Source organism: Buteo buteo, chromosome 3 (genome assembly GCF_964188355.1).
Source record: "Buteo buteo chromosome 3, bButBut1.hap1.1, whole genome shotgun sequence".
In the NCBI taxonomy this organism is placed as follows: domain Eukaryota; kingdom Metazoa; phylum Chordata; class Aves; order Accipitriformes; family Accipitridae; genus Buteo; species Buteo buteo.
In genome coordinates, this window is record NC_134173.1 from 42,663,618 (window position 1) to 42,690,822 (window position 27,205).

At 38.0% G+C, this 27,205-nt stretch overlaps 1 protein-coding gene across 15 annotated transcripts in view; it reads right to left on the reverse strand.

Moving 5' to 3' along the window:
* Positions 1–27,205, reverse strand: part of EYA1 (EYA transcriptional coactivator and phosphatase 1) — a 166,551-nt gene that overhangs the window by 23,153 nt on the left and 116,193 nt on the right. For 14 of the 15 annotated variants that reach the window (XR_012649828.1, XR_012649824.1, XR_012649827.1 and 11 more), the window contains 3 exons: positions 22,703–22,845; positions 21,468–21,551; positions 15,326–15,415 (listed from right to left, as the gene is read on the reverse strand). Coding sequence is in view for 1 of the 15 variants with exons in the window: in XM_075023440.1 (XP_074879541.1) it covers positions 15,326–15,415; positions 21,468–21,551; positions 22,703–22,845 (317 nt within the window). In the remaining 14 variants the exon portion in view is untranslated. The remainder of the gene's footprint in view (positions 1–15,325; positions 15,416–21,467; positions 21,552–22,702; positions 22,846–27,205) is intronic. The other variant, XR_012649831.1, reaches the window with a different exon arrangement.

Consider the following 27,205-nt stretch of genomic DNA (forward strand, 5'->3'; position numbering starts at 1 on the left):
AGGCATCACGCATTCCGGATGGGTCAAAGCTCTCAGCTGGGTTCTGCACACACCAGCAAAGCCACAGCTCTGCCTAGGAATAAAGACTTTGTTTTGCATTTCTGTTCATTCACCTACGGTTATATGTGTGGTGCAATTCAGTCCCACGTTCATGAAATGGAACTTCATGAGCTTTCTGCAAGTCACCCGTGGTTTTAGTACCATGTAGATGAGAAGCTATTTCCAGTCTTTCCCTCATATACATATCAGGGAAAATTCCTTACCATGATTTGTATTTCCTTTCCTTTCTTTCCTTCCTTCCTGCAGTGAAATTGAGCTGTTCTTGGATTGCTATTGTTCAAAACTAAATGCAAATAGATGGGCTTTGTGTCTCAGCCTGAATGTGCTAAGGTAACTGCTGCAATGCCTGCTGGAAGGGAGTCCACAAGCATTGACAGGTTCATTAGAAGGTGAACTCTCCTACTCTTTATGAGACTTAAAGTACCTTAAAAATTAGGTTTGCATCTACAAATAAATGTAGTGCTATAAAGAAAGAGCTCTACTGAAGCTTTTGCAATAATCACATTCAGCTTTCCCAGAACTCTGTTGTCGGGCTCCTCATAAAGCATACCGAGCCGCAGTCCGGTCGGGAGGTCTCTGTTACGGACAGGCAAACATCAGGAGGAGGTGCAGTCTTATTTCAACCAAACGAGAAAACGCATTTTTTAATAGATATCCCTCTGTAGGGCCCTGGATGACTCGACTCTGGATGACCCGGGATTAGTTCAGCTGCCATCCTTACAGTATTTGGGGGTGAGAAGGAGATAATTCAGCCAGCTCTATCTGAAGTTTTCCTCTCCCTGCAACCATTCCTTCTATCTCATCAGGAATAAGGCTTATTAAACAGCCTTTCCCGTAATTTTTTTTTAGTCTGATGGCCCAGAAATCTATTTTCAGTATGTTCTACAGTCCTTTCTACCTGTTTTTGTAATAAGTGACTACAGTTGTTTCTTATTCGACATCCAGCTAACCAGGAAATAAAGGGCTAAAGGTCCTCCAAGACTTTCCTGGATCCATCCTCCAATCACAGCCAAATCAGACTAACTCTGCAAAAGTCAGATAGGTGCCTCAAGGAAAACAGCTATTTCTCACAGCTGTAGAACCAGACCTAGTGGTCTGAACATGAATATTGTTCATTGCTAAATGAAGGTCATCTGGCAAACCCCATCCTTTACAAAAAGCTGGACTGTTATATTCTCCATTTTTGTATTACCAGCAATAAATTTTCACGTGACCAACATGCATGATTACACTGAAACATGAAAACCCATTCAACACTCAACAAGAGCTGATTCTGCTTTCAGCTGTATCTTTAACTATCATGCTCTTTTGAAAACTGTTTTCAAACAAAAAAAATATTCATTTCATAGACTGGTTTTTAAAGATTTCTAATGACGTCATTTAGAATATTCAAGGATGCACATGCTATTTTTCTTGTTTGAGAGAATGTGAAATGTAACGTTCTTAAATATATTTTCTTTGGCATCACCTTAGTCAATATTTACTTTTGGGCCAGTAAACTCACCTGTTTACCTCTAGAGAGGTTAACCTCTACCTATGAACATTGTTGCTCTGTACTGGCTAATTATTTTTTTTCCCAACATTGACACAGCTAGCTTGATTTTCTTTCTTGCTGGTACATCATTGGTGATCCCAGCACAACAAGGGAAATTCATGCCACAATGCTACACCAAGGTCTTGCAATGCTCCAAGACCAGTTCACAAATTAAATGTTTTAAATAGAACTGGGGTAATTGTGCATGAGGGAAACAAAGAGCAGGAAGCACTCAAGGCTGCTGTGTTTACCTCTTCAACAGCTGCCACCTATTGCTTAAAAGAAAATCCCAATCAAAATAGTAACAACCTGCCCCCCCCATCCTCCAACAACTTTATGAATGATCGGACAATTAAAACCCATGAAGTTGCTGTATGGTTTGGGGAGAATCATTAAATTCTGTGTAACTTTACTCCTCATCTCCAATGGAAGATAATACCAGCTCTAATGGCAGTGCTGCAGACTTAATCAACGGTTTAATCTTTTAAGCATTCTGAAAGCTTATCACAAACCGAATCTAAACGCAGTAACTGTTAATACCAACTAAGTTCATTAATATACTATTGCATTCTCCACCACACTCTCCTTCTAATAATATTATTCAAAAAAACCTAAAGAAGTTAAAAAATAGTCAAGTGATACTAAGAAATAATAAAAACTATACATGTTATAATTATAACTAATGATTATAAAAATAATATTAAAATCTAATCAAAGGAGAAAATTTTTCTCCTTTCTCCTGAATTATTTTAATTCATACATACCAATACTTTATGTTATCTCAAGAATAATGGTATAACTGCAGTAATTTTACTGATTTCTGAAGAATTATTTCACAACTGTGCAACTGAAAGCCTCGAAGTCTCACTTGTTTTATGGACAAGAGAAATGGGAGCTATTAAATGATACACACAATCACAAGTAACTTGCTTTGGAACAGCAGTACTTAGAGGAGCAAGACTCTGATTTACTGTCCTGATTTCTTCTTTTCCAATGGGTTATCCCACCATTTTGTAAACATAATTTGTCACCAACACCAGCCAGAGCTCTCTGTAACTACTTTTTGCCTTTCTTTCAGATCTGTTATCCCTGCTGAGAGAATCTACTAAAGAAGAATTTTTCATACTGACACCAACTGTAGTCTTGCTGTGAATAACCACATTCCCATAAAAATCATTCCATTTATTGCAAAGTTGTTGGCAGACCATAGGAATAATAGTCAACTCAGGAAACCTTTTATCCTGAAATCACATAGCTTAACCCTTTCCATGACCATATGAAGTTTATACATAAAAGCTATATTACCACACTGCTGATTTAATGCTTTAGTAAAAGCATTTTTTATGTTAGCAAGTTTTAATTTTTTTTTCACAGTACTTTTTAACTAAAAAGAAAAGAAAAAAAAGACTGAATTGGAATCAATCAAGCAGTATCCAGGGTTTTTTCTTAATATACAATGTTGTATTTAGAATTATAGACTCTTTCCCAATACATGAAATAATACATTAGTATAGATGCTTGAGTGTGGTTTTGATTATAAACTAAAACTTTACAGTCATATGAACCTTTTTTTTCCTCTCTTTTTTTCCCTACCTTCCTATGGTAAGGAAAGATGTATGAATTTACAATAAAATGGAACAATTAGAAAAAAAACCTGTTTGCTTTATGATTTTTTGTGGAAGATACTTCTGTTAGTCATTATATTTGCTTTGTTAAACACAAAACTAGTGGAGATTAGAGTTCAGGAAAAAGACATTAGTTTTGTTAGTCAGTCCTCTTGACAGTTTGGGAGTCAGAGGTTGCTTGTATTCAAATTTCTGTCTGAATTTATTATAGTGATGGAACAAAAAAAGTCGCTGTATGTTTTCACCGTCTTTTTTGTTCTGTTCATCAACCCTTATTTGTAGGTAATTATGGCTTGGTTTATGCTTTATTCATTTGACCAAGGCCATAAGGGGAGTTTTGGACTTGTAAACACACTGTCAAGAAAAATATACACATTTTGTTCCAGTAAATGAATTGAAATATTTGACTTGTATTTTTAAACTTTTCAGTCAGAGAAAACTCCTAGAAAACGTCTTACTTGAGTTATTACTGCTGCTACAATTGGCTCTGTCCCTTGCCTACCAATGTTAGGGAAGGAGTTATTCCCCTGTGTATCCATACTTCACATTCACAAGGCAAGTTACACAAACACACAGAATAAAAAGAGGAGATCCTTTAACTCATTGAAGTGTTTTTCCACAATTCAGAAAGTATCATTTGCTTAGTTACAGCTGATCTTTCTTGTGGCAATAATATTTCAGCTGAGCTCAGTACTCATGTCAGCAGTCTGTACTCTGCTGTCAGTGAACACGTTAAGAACTATCATCTCCCGACTGCATAGTACTGCAGGTAACGTTCAGAAAGTGCCTGGACTGCCCTGTTCTGACTGGACAAGGATCTTGGAAAAAAACCCCCAAACAACCAAATACTCTATTCCTTCAATACCTCACTGTTTCTTTTGTTAAGCTTTTCATTTACATTTTTTAAAATCCTCATTAAATCCTCATGCTTTAACAGCACACATTAATATTGCTTTAGTCCACTACAGAATCACTCATCTTCTTGACCATATCTAAAGACAAATTTTAAAAATACAATTAACAGCAGTCAACTTTTATTTTAAAACACAGAAAAATAAAAGTGATACTGCAACGAGTACAGGGAATAATCCCCTTCCCCTTTCTTTAAAGTTTCATTAGACCATTGAACTGGACGAAATTCAGATAGAGGCCTTATTGTAACCACACTGAAACAGTAGAAATCTCCCGAGACTGTGAAACTCAAACATTTTGGGAACCAACTTCAAGCACTCCTTTTGTGCTTTTAAAACAAAATGAATGAAAGACACTTCTTAATTTTTCTCTGTGTAGCAATGTTTTAATACGATTCCTACAAAAACCCCAGCACAAACAGATCTGTTTAAAATACATGTGCATGCATATTTTCTTAACATTTAAACTACAGTCATAGCAATCACATGTAACCACACCACCACAAACTGCATGACGGCTCTCAAGATACCAGACAACTGCACTGATAACATTGTAAATTTATGGTAAAATTAAACCTAGGCTGAAGAGGTTGATAGAAACTACCTACCATGCATACTGCTAAGATGCTTATGCTGTGGTCTCAAATCTTTGTACTTAGGTGAGGATTGGCTAATGTGCTCTCATCCTGCAAAATGGCATGTAAGGATGACACTTAGTCTAGCCTAGCTTTCCTAAAATAAAAGGTACGTAATTTTCAAAGACTAATCCACTTAAAACACCAACCTGGATAACGCAAATCTGAGGTTTATGGTTTAAGATGGTACCCAAATGAACAAGAACAGAATTTTTTTAAAGGTGACTATCATGCTATCTTCAGTTTATCTTCTGGGTTTTACATTGGAAGAGTCCAGTGAGGAAAAAAAATGGTTTGCCTCAAAGTGGTGGAATCAGCACAAAATAACTGCATTACGTGAACAGAAAGAGTGGGCTGGGAAAGATATTTGAGTGTAAATTAATGGTGATCTTAGCTGGAATAACTTGCACTCTTCAGCACTTGCAGCTGCACCAGGGACTTGACTGGCTGTATGAGATTTTACACATCTGTCAGCTTAATCAGAGACCAAAACACAAAATCTACTGCTCAGGAATGTTATTTGAATTTGTGAAGCTTCTTAGATTTTTAGGTTAAAACTAATAATGAACTACTTAGGAAACTGATAAATGTGTTATGAATGAGTCATAACTACAGTATTAACATCTGTAGTAGTAGACAGGCTTTTGTTCAGTGGTATCCATAATATTTAAAGAAAATGTAAAAAACATTTTGTTCACATCAGTTCCATGAAATATTAAAAGCCAAAGAGAAGCCTCTCTATGCAAGAATAACAGAAAGCAATACACTAATTAATAGTAACATTAACTGCTTTTACCATTAGTATCATCTATTTATTCACTCATTTGGCATCACTGTTCTATTATTTCAGACTTCTGGGATAATTTAAATAATAAAAAGAGCCTATTCAAAACTGAAATGACACTTCTGGCACTAAAAGGCCAGGTTGGATGGGGCTTTGAGCAACCTGGTCTAGTGGAAGGAGTCCCTGCCCATGGCAGGGGCCTTGGAACTAGATGATCTTTAAGGTCCCTTCCAACCCAAACCATTCTATGATTCTATGAATCACATCATTACCTAGTTTTGGATCTAATATGCTGAACCATCAAGCAGTGTATCACATCTGTGCTTAGGGCAAGATCTGCATTGGCAGAAGAGCTCTGTGGCACATATCAGGGACTTTGCAACCCCTCAAAAATAAAAATTCATTAAGGGCAGGTGTTTATATGTGTCAGCAATATAACGTAAGCCAGTGTTCTGAAATCTGCTAATGGATTGACAGCAAAAGCATGAAAATAGACTGCAAACTTCTCTGTTAAATTTCTTACAGTGAGTTTTGCATCTTTTAATTTCCATCAAGCCTTAGACAGGTTTTTTAGAACCACTATATTGTTTCATTATTGGTTATGAGAGAATTTATGCCTCATGTCATATATTATACAGCAGTCTCTATGGTACCCTTCAGAGCCTGCTGCTGCAGCACAACACTACGTTTCTGTTGCAATTAAAGCTGCCATACCTGGGGTAGATCTGTGATTCCAGTAACAGACCCCATCTATATACTGCTTTAATGCAGATATTACAATGACTTCCAGGTACTTTACCACTGCCCTTCAATACACTATTTACTGTACCGGCCAATCCTTAAATCTGGTATTTCAGGCTCTGCAGAACCTAGCTGTGACGGGCAGGTACAATTGTTACCATGAAAAGTATGTCAGCATTTGGTATTTTATTTCCTGGGAAGGGGACAAGAACCTAAATTCTGTCACTGGAAGAAACACCTTTGAATGTGCAATTTGAGAGACAATGTAGATAAAACATGTTTTGTTGTCTGATAGAAATTACTTTCAGGGTACCATCTTGGAGATGGGTTTAATACCGCTAAAAGTTAGCTTGCTGTCTATCACACACCTTTTTTCACTAGCATGTATAACACTGACAAATGGGACGCCACGGGAGGGACTTTGACAGGCTTGAGAGGTGGAACCATGTGAACCTCATGAAGTTCAATAAAGCCAAGTGCAAAGTCCTGCACCTGGGTTGGGACAATCGCCTGTATCAGTACAGGCTGGGTGGTGAATTGATTGAGAGCAGCCCAGCTGAGAAGGACTTGGGGATACTGGTGGATAAAAAATCGGACGTGAGCCAGGAGTGTGTGCTTGCAGCCCAGCAAGCCAACCATATCCTGGGCTGCATCAAAAGAAGCGTGGCCAGCAGGTCGAGGGAGGTGATTCTCCCCCTTTACTCTGCTCCCATGAGACCCCACCTGGAGTACCACGTCCAGCCCTGGGGTCCCCAGCACAAGACAGACGTGGACCTGTTAGAGCAGGTCTGGAGGGCCACAAAAATGATCAGAGGGCTGGAACACCTCTCCTGTGAGGACAGGCTGAGAGAGTTGGGGTTGTACAGCTGGGAGAAGAGAAGGCTCTGGGGAGACCTTATTGTGGCTTTTCAATATATAAACGGGGCTCATAAGAAAGATGGGGACAGACTTTTTACCGAGGCCTGTAGTGATAGGACAAGGGGTAAGGGGTAACGGTTTTAAACTGAAAGAGGGTAGATTTAGATCAGATACAAGGAAGAAATTCTTTACAATGAGGGTGGTGAGACACAGGAACAGGTTGTCCAGAGAAGTTGTGGATGCCTTATCATTGGAAGTGTTCAAAGTCAGGTTGGACGGGGTTTTGAGCAACCTCATCTAGTGGAAAGTGTCCCTGCCCATGGCAGGGGGGTTGGACTAGATGATCTTTAAAGGTCCCTTCCCACCCACACCATACTATGATTCTGTGAAATGCTCTTTACTATACTGGGTGATTTGTGTGTCAATCTATTTCTTCACAAAGCATGCCTGCCTACTCTTTAGCTCATTTGTACTACAGTAAAATCTAGGCATCCCAAACAGAAGCCCTGGTACCAAACAGTAGACTACATGCAGTTCATACTGGTTACTAGCTCACAAGTACAGACACCTGAAACACTGCAATGATTAGTGATGACTGATGTCCTTCTGCTCTAACTGTTGGGGTGTTTTTCTAACCTGTGGTTTTAAAAAACAGACTTGAAATGTATGAATAACTCAAACTGGAACAATTACAACTTACAAAAATCACCCAAAATAAAAAAACAATAGAAAACAAATTAACAAGTACAATGGAAAACTGGAAAGTTTTCTTGGATGACTACTTGCAATGTCTTTTTTTTTCCTTTTTTTTTAAAGTTGTTTGAATACACATATTTTCTAATTGTGTTAGCAGAGAGTGCATTCATGCCAGGATGTTCCTGAGGAGTGAGACATTAAAGAGACTAAGCTGAAGCATTGTTAGAAAGCCAACTACAACCGTACACAGTAAAAAATACTACAATCACCAGACTTGGCTGTCTCTTTTCCCTTTTGAGTACTTTATGACAGAATTATCATCCTTTTATCTGTAGATACCATCCTTACTACCATCATCATCCCTACCTGTAGACAAGGAGACTAAGGCACAGTGATCAGGAGTTACGAAGTAGTGTCAACCACAAAAATGGACCTCGTGTCACTTCATTGTACACAAATATGTATGTAAAATATGTGCACCAGACAACCAATTAGTACATAATGCCAGCAAAGGCTTACACTGTAAATGTTCAGAGCATGGAGCATGTCTTCAGACACAAAACGATCTTGATGTGATTTTTTCTACGCGGAGAAGTTGAGCAAGCTTTTCTCTCTGGTGATCCTGTTTTCACAATCCTCCTTCTCCACTTCCTTGGTCTGCCCAGCTATGTCTCTGCAGCTCCCCCAACTCCCATCACTGACTGTGGACCTCTCTACAACTTAGTTAAGTTTAAATCTAGGCAACATCATACCTATCATGCCTGCCCAAAGCTGAATTTATGACATTTCCACAAGGTGTGAGAGAATAAATGATGGACTTCCACACTGCTAATAGTGGCCAACCTGCTCTCCCAGCTTGCTCCGGAGCTTGCTCAAAGCCTGCACTTAAGAGCTGGCTTGCATCCAAGCAGTTCACTTCTTAGATTACTTGACTCTAGGACCAGATGTGCTAAAATGCTTTCAGAAAGAGGAGCATTTTACCCTACAGTGGTCATGGTTCTTTGAGATGTGCAGTAACCTGCACAGAGTAAGTCTGCCGAATGTTATTATTCAATAATGTGTATTATCATAATGCCCATGATCCCAAATCATGCTTCAGAGTGCTACTGTGCTAAAAGTTACCAGCCTGAGTCTGTGGCATATTAAAGTATCAAGGTCTGAGGGGAAATAGTTTCCCTTTCTCCTTCAGATTAAAGAAACAGAACATATGGCTGTATTGCTTCAAAGGCATTCCTACAGGGCACTGCGTGGTACACTGGGGACATAGCTGTGTGCACGGTCACTGAAGGACCTGGGAGGAAAGTCACTTAGTCTCCTGCGGTGTTACCAAGACCTACAAAGAAGAAAATTCTCAGGCTGATGAAAAGAAGAATATATGTCCCTGTCATGAAGAAAAGGTCTCCCTGAGGCCTAGAAGTGATTTATATGGTGCATTTGCTTCCAGCAGCAGGGAGGCAGCCTAGTTTCACCTGTAAGGATTGAAGGCTAAGGCCAAAGAGGGACTAACGTTGGAGAAGTTTTGCTCTGTGATCAGGCTTCACGGTTGCTGTGCTGGGGTTTTGTTCCCTTTCTTAGGCCTGAGCTCTCACTATGATCTCCCCGGAGCACCTCTTCTTGGAGCAAACCCTTTAGTGCCCAGTGTTAACACAGAAGGTATCACCACCTGCTTTAGTGCCACGAGAGTCTGTATTGCAATGTGGGCCTTAGAGGTCCTTTAATTTCTTTAGGGAACAGAAGGGCTCTGCATACTGCCGTGTGTCAGACATCCCAGTTGCACTTCCAAGTAGTAAAAGCTGCCCTCCACACAGCCTTGAGCTTACAAAGGAACACGAGGGAGAGGTAGCGCTGATAAATACTGGCAGTCCGATGACTGGGAGCTACGAACAAGGAGAGCAAACACATCCACATAGTAAATTATGCAGGAAGCAATCCACAGAGGGAAGTTTTCACAAAAAATACGTGGCAGTTGACTTTTCCCTATCACCTTCTAGATCTGAGTAAATCCAAGCTAGCAGTTACAGACTTGTAGGAGTCCTGGAACGATTTATTGCCATATGGGCAGAGGGAAGAGGTTTACAGGCCAAACACGGAGCATGAGAGTGCAGGGATGTAAACGCTGTTTATTCTTTGCTTTAAACTGTGAAAAGATGCACCTATTTAAGTCAGTACCTCAATGCTTCCTGAGAGCCGGGTACGTTCCCATATGTGGAAAGCGTGGGGTTTTGCTGCTCCTCGGCGCGGGAGGACCCGCCGACCCTGCCGGCGGCGGGCGGGGGGGGCAGAGGAGCAAAGGTGCTGCCCGGGAGCCGGGGGTGGGAAGCGAGCACTGCGGCCCCCGCCTGCCCCCGCTGCTGCTCCAGCCAGCCGTGCTCACGGACGGAGCTGCATCTTACGGAAATCGCATGCAACGCTAGCGCAGGCAGCTTCCCAGAGGGGTCCGTGCATAGTAATATGCTAATGCCACGCCTTACAGGTTCATCGATTTGAAGTAACGCCATACACGTTGCAATCATAAAGCACCTAGGCAGCTCTTTTTGACACACAGAAGAGACTATGCTCTGAATTTCCATCAGGAACACATTAATACACATCCAGGTGGATTTTAAGTAAGAATCTGAGGAGAAATTAATCAAGGTCAGTATTCCTAACTGTTAGAACATAAGTAACTATTTTTCTTTTTTTTTTCCCCCAAAGAACCAAAGTAATATCTGATAGCAGTTCCTCACCTTTTATCGGTGAGAGAAATACATCAACTAACGTAGCTGAAAAACTCATACCATACTGCCATTCATTATAAATTACTCCCATACACATATCATCACTTTGCATATAGACTTCACAAACAGATGTGAATTGTGAAGCCATGAACGTGCATTATATATCCTTCACTGATGGCATAAAAATGAATACTAATCATCATTACTGTGCCCTTATGCATTATTGCGTTTCTCAGAGGTGATAAAATTATTTTTTTCAATAGTTTCACAATATATAGAACCTTATTTTGAACCCTCCCATAAAAGCCCACACCAAAAACCTGAAATGACAAACAGAAATAAAAAGCCTAAAAGAAAAAAAAAAAAAGAAATAAAACTACAAATTAATTTGATTTTAATTACTTCAATAGAATTCAGCACAGACCAAAACCAAAAAAAAAAAGAAGTATCTTTTCATAAAAAACTGTTAGGTCAGATTAAAAAAAAAAAAAAAAAAAGGCTTCCTAAGTGACATTTTCAGCTTCAGTAAATATCTCTAAAGGAACAGATCTAATGACACAGTACCATTTTTGAATAGATTTTGCAAAGCACAGAACTAACTTTTTAAAAGAAGATATTCATAATCATTCATTCACTACTAGCATTTATTCCTTTAACATATCTAGTTCCAATGTGCACCTGATATGCCAAAGAAATGAATAAACTAATCTTTTAAGAGGGTCAGTATAAATATGTAAATATATACAGTCTTTAAAGATGCGGGTAGGCTGATGTCACGTTTCAGTCCTATCATCAAGTTGCTAATTTCCCTAAAACACTGGAGCATATATCCTAAAATACCGATATGTGTAATTGCTCCATACATACCATTAAAATATTACATCTTATTATCCCTATCACAACATAATCAGCATGTAAAATCACACATTCTTTTCTGATGAGATAACTCTGGTCCTCTTGAGAGCATTTCATCAATGTAGTTACTCCCCCCTGCACACAATTAAACTTCTACTACAGAGCAGAATATGAGATATTTAAATGAAATTTTCAATACTGAAAACCTAACCTTCCTATTTTGAAGTCCAAATACAGATTTTGGAATCTAAATTTTGAGAACACTGCACTACTTTCTACTTTTTGACTTCTCTAATTTCATTATGAAATTAATATTAATGCAAGAAATCATTGCTTATGACAGTACTTAGATCAAATTATGCATTAGTAAACACTAATATTTTCCTTTCACTATGTTAAAAAATTTGTCATATCCCTTTAACATGCTGTTTAAGAAATGTTCCTTTGAGATCTGAAATTATTTACTATTACATCAATTGGGAATTAATGACTCCAAATAAATCTGCAAAGTGAAGGAAGTAAGCCATCTCTTTTACTTTTTCTCAAAGCAATAAACTAAGAACTAGCACGAACTGAGGGTGCAGTAAATAATTGTATATCTAAGTGCAGCTCACCCATTCATAAAGAGAAAACTGACTTCGGAGCTAGACAGTGAGATCTGACTGAATTTTTTCATTGAGTTTGAAAAATGCCAATTACAAATACCATTATTATTATTATTATTATTATTATTATTATTATTACATAAAAGGAAACGTATAGGAAACTAGATAATTCATTTAGCAGGCTGTATCCCCTACTAAATTAGGATGGGTGAACTAGTTTGCAACTGGTACACATTGGCATTGATTCACTTTACACAGACTGAAAAATGACTGCTGAAGTTTAGAATTTAACCTAATAACATTAAATAAATCACTGGAAAGCCAGTCAGGTCATACACAAATCAAGCAGTGCTTCGGAGATCACTGCTGCAACTCTGCCCTTTGCATTCAAAATGTTAAATCAGTCTTCAGCAGCTTATAAGACAAAATACTTTCCCCCTAACTTGGATGACAAGAGAACTGTTCTGATTAGAGCTTTCTGGAACGTGTTGGATAAAAGAAGATTTTTATTAAAAAACATTAACTTGTGGTATCTGGAAGAATGTGCATCATAGGCCAAAGTTATGACAGATGATTGCCTGCCCGTAAACCCAGCCTCTCTATATGCCAGGAAGGGTTCCCTCTGAGCCCGGGTGAGCCGGAGAGCATCAGCTTTCAGGTTCCCGCTTTGAATTACGCCTAGACCCAAAGACATCTCTACACTGCGGGTTAGACACGTTCCAAACCCAGCTTTGCCTGTCTTCATACTATTTCTGGGCAAGGATGCCCAAGCTCTGTGGCTCGCTGGCAATGTTGCCTACAAACTTCTCAATTCCTAACAGCCAAGATGCTTGTGCGCATGGATTGGAAAGCTCAGGCCTGAGCAGGGTCACCACTACATCTTCCAGACTCAGTCCTTCATCAGCAAGAACAGATGCTTTAAGCCCGAGGCACAGCCAAGCCAAACTGCCCGCAGTTTTCATGGAAGCCTGTCAAGCTGTAGGGCAGCCTGAACTTCCAAACCACCAAGCAAGGACTTTTGGTTTGAGATGGATGCGAGGAATCTGCCCTGAGGTCACAGGCCTTGGGAACCAGGCAGGCCCTGCTAATAACGATGACGCTCACAAGAACGACACACTGCGGCTCCAGGAAGATGGGTTCCTTCAAAAACATCACACATCTGTGACGTGTCAAAACACGTGACATTTCTGGTGAACTGAAAGCCTCATTCTGTGGCCAGGTCTAGTCCTTAGGTGCTGCTTCCCACAAAGAACAGGCTCTCTTATGCCACCCTCCCTGGGTACTTCTCTCTGAAGACTTCTCTATGGCAGTCCACAAGCACAAACCTACTCCTCTGCAGGCTGAACGTGCTCTTCACTCCCTTAGAGAGGGCACGACCTTTCAGATCGGAGCTCATGTTCCTCAGAAATAAGCACTTACAGCTCATGTACAAGGGCATGAACGCAACTGCTCGCTCCTGATTGCCTCTGCGTATGAAGAAGACAGACCAGGGTATAGACACAGACTATTACACTTGAGTTTGGAGATACAAGAGAAACCTGCTTGTTATGGCCGAAATGCAAAGACCGAAGCTCATCCAGTGAGCTCCTCTGCTTCCGCGAACCACCTGGATCAGTAGTTTGTTCATACACAGCTTCGCAGTCCTTCAGTGAATGAACTGCCATGCTGTACTGTTACAGCTGTAACACGCCCATTAGCAGAAGAAAATCTACTATCCCTAAGATGCAGTTGATTAACTTCCATTCAAGTCAGTGACTCTGACAATCATGTATGAAGAAGTAGCTACAAGTCTACTATGTATCTGGCTATGCACAGCAAATGAAAACACACTGAACTTTATTGAATATGCTTGTAAGATACAGTAGTACTTTCTCCTTCTGCTCTGGATAAAATGAAATTTAACCAGAAATCAGAAACAGATTTGGAAAATAACTAGCATTGTTACACTTTTCTACAAATCTGAAAAATCAGTCCTGTACATGCAACTCACTAATGGTGTTTCTTATATGCAGAACAATCATCTCTCTACATACAGCTACCTTAATGAAAGAAAACATTGCTTTAAAATTTAAAGAAAACATCTATTTTATTGTAAGCATAAAAAATAAATACTCCACTACGGAATGGAAGAAAAAATAAAGCACATTTAAATAATTTCATTACATTCTAAGATGCCAAATCATCTGTGAGTGGTTTCTTTTTAGATGAAAAGAAATCAAAATATAGGACAGATGTTGGACAAACCACATTTGAGGTCTATCACACACTGGCGTTTTTCAAATTATTTTGGCTCATCTATTAAATAAGGTGTATTTTGCTTGATTTTGAAAAGGGAAACATCAGGAAATATTTAAAGGCCAATTGCTGCCAATTAACTTTGATCAGAAAAAGTTGCATTTGAATCTTTTAGATTCTTTTGCCTGTCTGGAATAACACACTATTCTAAAATCTAGCAAAACAACAACTTGATGATTAATGTGTGTTGGCAGTCTCACCACAAGCTTGCTTAACAGTTGGGTTTTAAATAAACAGCTGTCTTCATTATGATGGGAAAGAAATCTGATTGTTTTCATGTTTTCATGTTATTAAAATATGATCAGAAATTGCTTTTTTCCCTTTTAAGATGAAGCAGCCAGGCATTATGGTGACAGTCTCTTTCAGCAGTTCCGATAGTTTTAGAACGATCTCACAAGCGTCGCCAAACCATAGCCTACATAGGCTGAAAAAGCCCTTGGCATGCCGACACCAGCTCCTCGCTGCACACCGCAGGGGAGCGGCAGTAGCGGCAGAGAAACCCTAGCATGTCACAAACCGTACCTGCCGCTGGGGAAGGCAGAGGACCCCTGGTAATAGGCCACTGACACGCACAGCATATACAACATTAATGATTTCCCTCGGGGTTAAGGTAATACTTGCCCACAGTGGGATGTAAGTGAGAAATCTGTACCCAGCCATTAACTGTTTATAGAAGCTGAAGTTTAATATTTAATGCAGACTATTGAATTCTAATGTTTATAGACGCTTTTGGTGTATCCACTTCCAAAACTTGTCTACTGTGGTCATAAATACTAAGACCTGTGAGGACAAAACTCTACCATTTAAACTATTGTAACCTTTGAATGCCAGTGCAGACATTCAGTGTACATGTTATTATATATCTGAATGACTAAATTATACAGATACCTTCTAAACATTTCCATATTAAAACTGTGAAACCAAAAATAATTGTCAAACCATCTAACAACACATTAAAAGAGACAAACATTAAATCACCTCTACATCTTTTAAAGGAATGAACACTTACTTCTAAATCATTAAAGAATAGATGCGTGTCTGCCAAATTGAAAATCATCTCTTCCATTCGGAGTCCAAGAGACACAGAAGTGGGTGGATCCTTAAAGAAGAAATTAAGTGAGTACACTATCAATACCATGCCTAACACACACACCAGATTAGAAGCTGGAGGAAATGCTTTTCAAGAGATTATTTGATGTATTAAATGCAACATCCACTTCTTCAGTTTAACTTCAGTAACTCTGTAATCCTGTACTATAACACTCACCAGTAAAACTCAAAAATATGACTTTAACTCGACTGATACCGTGACTATGCAGCGGGACCTCTGTGGTCATCCTCATGCATTCCTGGCATGGGCTCTCTGCCTTCCATGCAGAAAGGGCAAATCCATTTCACCTAAAACTTCTCCAGATTTCACAACTGTTTACAAGTTTTATGGTCAACCAGGGGCACAATAATGGTATTGTTACTCCAAATAAACTCTCACTGGTCACAAGTGAAAGGATTCAGTCCTGGGAATACCTAGTGACTTTAAAGCAAATCACCGCTGATGTTTTATTTGCAAATGGCAATTATATTTAAAACTACTCCTTGATTCTCCACAAAACCATGCTTTAATTATGCTTTCAGTTTGGCCCACCCATGCAGAGTGAACAAATCTATTGTTTGTTATTAATACATAACACACTTTAACTTTGCTACAGAAATTACCATAACAACTTATTCCTTACTGAGCTAATAAACTCAAAAAGCATGTTCAGCATTGTGGTTAACAAATGCGTTACAGATGTTTGTCTTGTTTTGATTTTTTTTGGTGTTTTATATATTTTCAGTCTGAAAAATTGAAAAGAAAGCCTAATATATACATTTGATATAGAGTTTCTCAATTATAATGCCAAGTATATCCAAGCACACAGAAGCATGAGTTAGAAAGAACATGTTATATTATCTCATGACACCCTCTATTAACAAAGTTAGCTTGTTAGGAATTATATTTTAAATAGAACTGCAGAAGTGACAACCCATATTTTACTTAAAATAAGTTAATATTCTAAACCTGATGACAACTCAAAGTTAAAAACCAAGAGATGCAGTCCCTAGTTTCTTTTCCACCTCTCAATCAAATTAATAGGTGTTTCAACATGATCTCTGAACTTTCAAATATTTTTCTATAACTACTGGTTAAAAGGCAAAATGTGTCAGGAGCAAAGAGTTGGAAAAGAATGGTGATTTGGCAGCCTGTTTGCCTTCTGGAAATGCCAAAATCCAAGTAAAATTAACCAGAAAAAGAATTTTGGAAAGAAGCATTTAGAAACAAAGCTACATAGAACAGACAAAACATCTATTGTTGAACTCACATACATTAAGAGTCAATAAATTTTCTAGTATCAAAAAAATAGCCCTTATAAATGGGAAAGAAAAATTGTGTCATGCTATTTTGATGAACTTTTCCCTTAAAAATAAGCCTTCTATTTAAATTGGCACCACCAAAAAAAGAATATTTGGCTTCTTAATTCAAATGGAAAGACTTTAAAATATGAACAAAAGTATTCTGTCTCTCTGTTTTAATATTGCTCTATTTGTAGAGCTATATCTTCCTTTACTTTACTTTTGTAGGCATGTGAGGTGGAAAAGCAGGTGATATTTTCTCTCCAGCTAGGCCTAAGGCTACTTCTCCCTCTGACATTCCTGCTTATCTTTGTGCCTAGTTACCACCCCACCATCCTTCACTCCTCATCAGCCTTCTTTTTTTAAACCAGACAAGGATTTCTGCTGTGCCTGAGCACTAACAGATGTCACCCAAAGAAGTCTCTGCTCTAGTCATTAAAAGGAGTTAGATGGACTAAGGGTCTAAGATGCAAATGAAGATCACTAGCTACAGCTTGATCATCAACAGCTAACATAACAGTGTAGAACTAATCCTGTTCTGAGCTTCCATCCATAATAGGAACACCATTTTGAAAAGCAGAGTAAATGGGCAGACAGAGCATGATATTGGTTATGATCCCATAAGGTTAATTTTCAACAAATGGCTGTGAATATATATTTTAAGTTTCAATGTATGCATGACTTAAATTAAACATTTTTATTAAACTTTTTATCACACTTCTGAGTCTGAGAAAATGGCTTTTTGTAAAGCTTTCTGTGAACCATTTCACTCCAAGGTATTTATAAATGGCAGAAAAAACAGAATGGGGATTTCTCTAAAGTAATACTAAAATAATGCCATTTATTAGGTTAATTTAATTAGGAGAAAAACAAATAAGAAAATCATTGGCACCTACTGAAAATGTCAGATTAAATACCATAAAAGCTAAGAGAAGAAACAAAACAGGTTGCTTTTCAAAAAAAACCTTAATTCCTTGATTAAACACAATCTTTTTCTATAGAAAGTTCCACTTAGCATAAGAACTGTGTTAAGCTGCAGCTCTGGATACCCACATATTTACCAGAAGCAAAAACCTTATCTGCATTAGGATTTAAAGTATCTGTGTAGTCATAGTCTTGCAACTGCTCTAGTAAAAAGCACAAGAGCCTCGGTTTAAGGCACTGCAGCAGATTAAACTCTGATGGCAGACATCACAGTGGGGGCTGAAAACTTGAAAAAAAGACAAGGCTGGAATAAGGCTTTAAAAAAAAAAAAATCCCATACCAAACCTTCTTTTGCAATTTTAAGCCACTAATTGCTAACTAATTATTGTGAGGTGTCACACAATGAGAAGGAAAGCTAACAACCTCTTCTTGTTGATTAGGATTTGCAGGTTCAGTCGGAGTGTCTTTTCAGGTATGGTCAAAATCAGGTACAAATCTCTGAGGGAGGTACAGTTTAGCTAAAGAAAAGAAATACCAATGTCAAACTGCTTAAGCAGGCCTCTTGTTTTGAATACTGGTATTGGAGCCAAAACATTGTCTGTATGTCATTTCTAAATTCTACCCACTTGATTTCTTTGTTTTGTGGAGAAACAAGAAGCTGAAAAACAGGAAAGTTCACTTTGGGTACAAGGCTTATTTTCCACTTAAGCCTACAGGTCACAAATGAAGGGTTAAGTGAAACCAGGCTTTGTTTTTCTCAATCTCTAAAATATATTAAACCACATTAAAATAGCTTATAATTTAAAGGAAATTTCCTTTAAAGCCTCTGAATATAAGTGCTTTCACGGAGAGTGGAAATGTACATAAAGACCACAGTATTCTAGTGCCAATACTGAGATGTATTTCCACCTGCTCCAAGACGCTAAAGAAGGGCTCCGACTTTTTCCAAATCCCAAAACTTAAACAGTTGACATCTGGCTCAAAACATAAGTTTTGAGGTGTTAGAAGCCCTGAGGTCAATTAAAGTAACTGATAACTTTGTATTTGGTCAATAGATCTCTCTGTACATATTAAAAAAAAAATCCAAAAGCATAAGGAAATGTTTTGGTTTGTTTCTTTTTCTTCTCTTCTGGAAGGACAAATCATACTCCTATACTAGTTTCATGCATTTCCATGAAATTCACAAAATTCAAATCACCCTTACATAAAAATGTAGCAGTTTATACTATGACTGCACAAACTGCAAAACAAAGGTATTATTTTGTTCCAACAAAGCTGAAGGACAAAAGTAGGGAGAAAGTAGAGCACAATAGCAGTAAAAGGAGAGGAGGTGATAAAAACAGATGAGAAAGTAGGAATATACAGGAAAGGGTGGCACAAGCAAGAAGTTATGATGAACGAGGTAGAGAATAAGGAAAAGAAAATCAATCCCTTCAGCAGCAGGGCTGCTCATCATTCATAGTCATTCACCATGAAACTCACTCAGGCATTATGAAAAGAGCTGAATGCCAAGTTGCCAAATCCCCTATTATTTAATTAGGATATTTTTGTTTGTTTGAAGATCCGGCTTTTGTATTTTAACGATTATGTGAGCAGCTTAGATTTAATTTTTTAAAAGGGCATTTCTAGCCCTCACCACAGTGCAGAAACATATGAGAACATGATGTTAGGTTGCTCAAAAAGCAGAATACAGGTGAAAAGAACAAAAATTCCCCTCAACAATTTTGAATTTTTTTCAGATTGACTTATGATCTGGATTTCTGATTTTAAAGGCCAGAAACCACTAGGAAACACTTTAAAAAAAAGTGCACCTCCCATTGCTGCAAATAAACCCTACAACTCTCATATGACAGATACATGTTCTAGCATGTTTGCTTTGAATGTTTAACACTGTCTTCCTCTAATGTCTATGGAAATTGCTAACTGTTGTCTGAAGCTGTCAGTAAGCCAAGAGAAACTGTGATATGAATGAAAATTTAAGAAAACAAAGCAAGAATGGCACACTTTCATGACTGCATCTGAGAGTCAAGGACGTGCATGTTGCTACCCCTCACCAAAAAGATCTAATATTTATCCACAGCATAAACACTAATGCCATCATCCCTCTTAACATCAATGGCTGGTCGTCGTTTAGCAATGCGGAAGTATTCTGCCACATGCCACGCAACCAGAGCCAGCCGGGAGAAAGCTACATCTCAAGTAATCAGTGCCAACAGCGATGAGGCTGCAATCAGGAGTCACCCACCTCCTTGCAGCATACGTATTTATATCTCTTCGCAGTTGAACACTAGCCACTTTCCTCAACCTCAAGCATCCAGCAAGAAAGGTGTTTATGTTCAGGCCCCAGTTAATGAAACCACTATAGGAAACTAGTAACAAATGGAAAAAATATGCTCGCGCAAGTACTTCTACAGTGATGACTAATTAGGCTTTTCCAGCACTACTCTGCTGCCCAAAAGCAAGTGGTGAGATTCTGCTGGCACTGAGTTTTTTTGTGAGCACTGGGATTTTTCTCCTCATTCTGAACTGAACTGTCACAGATATGGTGATTTTGGGGTGCCATGAAAAAGCTGGTTTTGGCCTGAGAAATGGGAAATAACTTTCAGTAAATGTTTAATGCTCTATAAAGCTGTTGTCCATAAAATAATTGTTGAAACATTTAAAGTTCTAGTGTCTTTTTACTACCTAAATATAAACTAATAACACCTAGAAAACCAAGGTTGCTGAATTAACTTGCTTTTCTGACACATAATGAAAAAAACTAATTATATTCCTCAAACAGGTAAGCTGCTATTACAGCAAACACTTCTGAAAACACACCGCACTTGAACGAGCAAGAAAGGTTGCAAGGCAATACTGCTCTAGATTTTAATAATGCAAAAAGCTATTAGGAGGAATTCAGAACCTTATCCAGGCACGGACTGAATCAGTAGTAGCTTTGCCCTTCACTCAACTGGGTGTAGGGTAAAACCGTTTAGTGATAAATATAAGCTTTACAAGAAGACAGAGTGATTACATAAAGCCAGACAAAACTATCTGGTTGTTCTTTATATGTAGAATTTTTTAAGGTTACCAAAAAATCACCTTCTAGTTATACCTTACATGAGGTGAACATGAAACGGCATAACAGATTTTAGCACAAGCTGAGACATTAGCTTTCAAATACAATCCTGGAAAAACAAAGTTTGATCTCAGAAGGGCATTCCATTCATAAACTGTTCTTATTCACCTAAGACCGCATTTCTCTTCGGAGAATTACCAAGGAAACCCACAGTCTGTAGACATATTCATCAGTTCAGTTATGATTTATAGACTGTGCATAATAGAAAGATTTGACTCACAGGCAGACTTTCAAAAACATCAGTCAATATCTAGATTAAAAAAAAGTTAAGGTAAAAAATGTTAGACTAATCTGTCTGTGCCCAAAAGTATTCTTCCTCTTGCCTTCTCAATACAGAGCACAGTCCACTGCTGATCGCTCAGAACTAAAATGTTATTTTAGCAATCACTTCTGGAAGTTCTTCACTCTCTGAGGGGAGCTAAACCTTTGCAGATTTTGATGATATCAACAGGTTTCAGACACTCTGTACCTACAAACCAAACCTCAAGTGGTCAAAGTATTACTCCCAACACTATTTAATTATTGACTGAATATAAGAGCTGAGTAAGTGCAAAGAATGGAAATGTGAAACAGCTTTACTCCTTGATTTTTTATGTCTTGAAACACCACTACCGTTGTGCCTCTAGAAAATCAACTAATGTTCTGGGCTTCCTTGTGTATCAACCATAAACCAGCAAATATTACTGAAAATTTCCATCAGTTTCTTGACACTTACCCTTCCATATCTGTTAGCATAGGACCCTGTAAGCAAGGAATGGAAAATGATGATTGTCTCATCCAAATCCCAAATGAATACTCTCTGTAAAAAGAGAATCAAATCAATGTGTTCCTCTGTGAAGCTGATACTTGAAATGGAAAGTTAAAATTTGAATCAGTAAGCGCACAAATGAGAAAATTGTATTGAAATGGTTATATATTAAAACCATAGTTTCCTTGCCATTTATTTTCAGAACTAACAAGTTTTTTCCAGAATAGGGTAATACAATCTGTTAGCTTTTTACTACAATTGCTATTATATAAAATTATTCTATTAGAATAGAATTATAGTTATTGTCAAATACACACAGAAAATAAGATTGTACAATGTATTATTTTAAAGCCAGATGTGAGATAGAAACTGAAATAAATGCAGAGAAGCCTCTGAAAATTAAATCTTTGGGGTTTGAATTCTGTATTTCTGCAAGTCTTACAAAACAAAGTTCATATAACTGCTCTTGAAAATTACCTCTAAAACCAAAATAAAGCAAATTGCTGCTAAGCACTTAAATCCCCTTAATCTATGTTAATTTTTAATGGATTTTAGGCACCTGAAGAATGAAAATTATCAACTTAGATGCTGCATGTGTAAGAATTTATGGCATCAGTAAATAATTCTTTTGCTTACAGCCAATGGAAAATATGTGTTTTAAATTTGTCCTCTGACCACACAGAAAATTATATTTTAATGAAAAATAAAGCGTTCAAATACAAGTATTTTAAATCCTGGTGAGATTGTGTTTCCCATGATGACAAATGGGCTAAGCTTTTGGAAAGGAAAAGTAATGCAGTGTGGACACTCATAGCTGTGGTGTGTCATTGGAGATGTGTTCTCAACATAAAGCATGGGCCACTGGGAGGAATGTGAACATAGCATGAGAGAACAAAACCCACTATTGTGCTAGAAGTGTCTCCTGTCCAAACACAAACCTTTCTTTGACTTGGGAAAAGCTTGCTCTTTTTTTTTTTTTTTTTTTTAATCAAAAGGAGAAAGAAACCCCCAGTATTTTTCAGAGAAAGTAGGTGCTCTTCATGAAGAAGGTTCTTTAGAAGAAAAATTCTATCTTCTATGAAAATACTGTTAGAAAAAAAAGAAAGGGAGCTCCAATGCCACTTTATTTTTGATGTGTAAATAATATTTCTTTGTGCGAAATAATGATAAAAATAGAGTCAAAGACATCTAATATAATGTACCTCTAGATCAGAGTCAGGTGGTGGTGAAGGATTATTGTTTCTTCTGCCACGTCCACGTGATTTCCCATCTGAACTACGACGCAATCTATCTGAATCTGAATCTTTAATGGGTGTTGATGGACTGTGGATTGTACTGTATTCTGCTGTAGTAAAGAAATGACATTTTTACCCTTCAGTTGAAACTTCAAAATGTTCAACTTACTTGCTTTTTACATGTGACACTAAAACCAGGATGTTCACTAAAGAGTCCTAACTAAAATAATTAAATCTACAATGATAAGTGGCAATACTGATACATAAACTAATTCAATCCAAGTTCATGTAAAGACAGACATATAAATTATTTCAGTAAACAAATAAAAAAGGAGTAAGTAAAAAACCCTCTTCATTCCTTCAAATCATAGAGAAGATCATATCACTTCATACACAAGATTAAACTCTAAATGAACAGTTTTAAGGGATACTAGCTTTTTTTTAAAGAACATTGATTTAATTCTAAGTTTTCAAACATGCCTTAAGATAACCATTATAGTGACTGGCAAGAAAAAAACATCCCGGTGTGAAAAAAAAAAAAACATATAGAAATTGAGAACTTTTCCAAATTGTCTGGTTGCAGACACTTTACTTTTAGGTCGCTACATTTGAGCCAGATGAATAGAATTCTTTCTAAATATGGCATAAAACAGAGTCCTTATTTTCCCAGGGTAAGTTCAATTAATAAGTTTTAAATATGCATCAACTATGAAGATGAATTTGATAGTATTCTTCAAAGGCCTACTCAACTTTTCCAATGAGTACCTTCAAGACAGGATACAATTCTTCATAAACTGTATTGTACGCTAATTATTATGCTTCAGCAAAATTTATTTACAAAAATCTTTACTGTTGTTGAACAGGTAAAAAAGAATAATTTACGTAAGAACAACAAAGTTCTCCTGAAAACATGCTAGTTGGAAGATGTTTTGCTCTTCTCAACATCCATAGACTCAGTAACAGTGAAGTGCTTGAACATTAACAAAGCAGACACCCAGCATAAATTATCCTTCCTAACTCATTTAACTAGAAGTACCATACTCCTCAGAAATGCCACAACACATTTTTAATTCTCTTTTTGAGACTTCCTTTCACAGTCTTAAGTTCATGGACAAAAGACTTATTTTGACTGTTATCATCAATTTTTTTTTCCTAAAGCCCCCTATTTTTGTAAAGGCAGATAGAATTTTTAGCATACAATATATTTATCAATTTCTCTTCTCAGTTAACATTAACTACTCTTTAGAGTTCAGTAGAAGTGGATATTTGTATCAATATTAATTTTCTTTTTAATCAGCCTAGACCATGACATTCCAGTTTGAACAGACAGGTATACTTCTCATACAAGTGATTCTTTCTCCTAAAAAAACATCCTGTTGAGGTCAAAGGTTAGATTAAGGAGGAGACCCTGGACATCTGTGTAACACTACATATTCACAATTACTCAAAATAATAATGGTTGCTTGCGCTGAATGAAAGGAAAAGGTCTTGAAATTCTCATGTTCAGCCTTCAAATCTACACTTAATGGAAATTAGTATATATTATGTATTTCACATTATACTTTTACCTAAGTATTTTAGGCTACATTAAACAAAGCAGAATAACAAGGTAAGATGTAACTCAAGGTAAAACAAAGAATCTTCAAAAGAGACTCGACCTATACCTGGAAGAGTGATTCTGTGTATGTGCCAAACAACAAAAATCATCCAGCCAAATCAGCTGACATGACTAAAACCAGAGGTTTAAATGTTGAAGATCATGTACATTCCAATAATATACATTTTTCCTATGACAATGTACACTTCTTCAGAATATTTATTTAAACTATTTAAACTTTGAATGCTGATTGCTCTTTCACCTACTGTACTTAAACATAAAAAAGGAATCATAACTCAACTAGTACAAATTTTCCCAACCTTTTAAACTTAAATGAGTTTATCTATCTGCTATATATTATTTTTATTATTAAAATCCTTAATAAAAAAGAAAAAGAAAAGAAAGAAAACAATGCACAAAAGCCTTGAAATAAATTATAACCCAGTAAAATAAACAGACCAGAATTTCTTCAACAGGTGTTTTGGCCAGTGATGTTCTAAATATATGCTCCAAAATTCAGATGTAATGAAAAATTGCTTTTCCTATTGACTAACTCAAATCAGGGTTGCTGTTGGTCTCTGACAATATTTTTAGGAGTTTGGCTTTAGAAGCCAATTTTTTAAATCCTTCTCACAGACATGATATGCCTAAAAATTTTAAGTATTAAACTTGGGGTAGCAATAATAATACTAAATAAAACAGGGAACAGATAGCATAGAAAAAGTATAAACAAAACTTAATGACAAATAAAATCAAGTAAACCTAAAAGAGTGAGCACAGACAGCATGGTGAGGGCAGGGAAGAAAGTCTGTTCGTAAGAGCCATCCAGCTTTCTATTTTTGCAAACACCTCCATTTAAGTATACTGCATTCAAAATTTCAAACACAGGGCTGCAAGTTTGGGTGGAGGCTCATTTCCATCTCCCCTTCACAAGTGCAAGTCATCTGTCTGGATGGGCCAGACCCTCACCTGACAGAAAGACTCCCAACCCTACCTCGGGACCCCAAGGTTGGCTGGGCACACCTTAGCCCACCCTTCTTGGGATCACTGTACCTGCATCATTCCCAAGAGAGATTTTGCTTGTCTTGCTTTTACAGATCTCTCCAGGAAATCTACTCTGCTACTTTAACAGCCATGCCATTAAAAACGGAACATACAACTGCAGCATTCATTACAGCAATATAAGTTTAATCTCTGAAAGCGGGGAGAAAAATTATTCCCTTCACTGTATTTGCATGCATTTGAAGACTGTTCTCAGATCTCCTTTGTTGTTAAGTCAACCCTTCCCTGATGATCCTCTTTTCTAGGTTATGATTATCGCTCTCCGTAGTTTCTCCAAACTGTGATCCAGACAGTGATCCAAAGCAAAGTCAAGCAAAGCTTTACTTCCCATGTCCCACAGGCTACCCTCCCCTTGGCACCACTTGGCAGGAGACACTGCATTTTCTGCATTATTTTCAATAAATGTTAGTTTCAGGATCCCTAGATCATCTTCCGAGGAGGAAGCGACACCCAACTGGTCGCTGCTCAAAGACCTGGCCAAATATTGCACATGAAGCGAACACACAACATTGCTAATACCTGGAGCTTCCGAGCCTACTCAGGAGACCAGTCTGTTAGGAACAGTGTGACAGATGGCAGTAACCAATGGGGGAAAACGTGACATCGTGTGCAAGAAACTTATTCCACGCATGTAAAGGGAAACCACAGCATGTACTCTTTGGATTAAGGCTGTTCGACAGGGCAGCCTCCATGTGCACGGCTGGATTACCAGCTCGCTGTCCAATGGTCACTCTCGGGTCCTCATAAGGAAACCCAATTAAAGAATCCAGTATCCAGCTGAGCCCTGAGCCTCGACAAGCCCAAGCCCTGACAAATTCTGGAGCAAGAAAAAAAACAGCGGCTGAGGGTACTTGGTGTGCCACTAATATCTGGAGTACTGAGAGCGGTCCGCAGGGAAAGGTAGAGCCTGGAAGGAGCTGCCAACATTCCCCATCCCACATTTGTGCAGTTCATCATTCCTGCCTAAATGTATACCTCACACCTGCTCCTATTCAGATCACATCTCCATTTTTTGAGTTCTCATCCTGTGTCCAAAGAACTCGCAGCCCCTCTCAGCATGGTGTCATCTACATATTTAATAGGCAAACACATTCTGTTCCGTCATCTAAATGATTAATGAAAATGCTGGGCCCAAGGCAGACACTGAGGAATGCTGCTGTAGCCATCCTTCTATTTTAACAGCGAGCTCTCACTGACTTCTCTCTGGACATGGTTTCCTACACAGCTTTATAGCATTCTGCTGTAGTTTCTGCTAGACTGCTTTAGCCTAGTTTGCTTATAAGATTGTTAAGTGAAAAGATTTAGCTGTCAGGGCAGCAAAAGCCTTGCTGAAGTCAAGCTATATAGCCACAAAATACATTCTTTTTATAACCGTCATTCTACATTCATTGATACGAGGGGGTTAATTTGTTCAACCTCAGCTGACTTCATAGTAACAGACATACTTCAATATTAGCCAAGGGAAATAATTATGTTTCTAAAGCATTGAATTTAATTTTATCCCATTCTTGAGCATCACACACACTGGGAAGTGCAGGAGAAAACCCAGCCCTTCACAAAATCATGAGCAGAAAATGGCATGAGGATCAGCTCTCCACTGCCTGTCCCAATACTAAAGCAAGGTCACAAGCTGGCAGCAGCCAGGTTAAACACAAGAAGGAGTTCAGATAAAAGCTAGGAGATTTGTGCCACCTTTTGTCAAAAAATTCCAGGCTCCCAAAAGACTACAAGGGTTCAAGGGGAGCCTGAAGACACCCCTGAAAGAGAAGCATTCAGGGGTGCTACAGCCGTGCTGCATCAGCGGGTTGGGT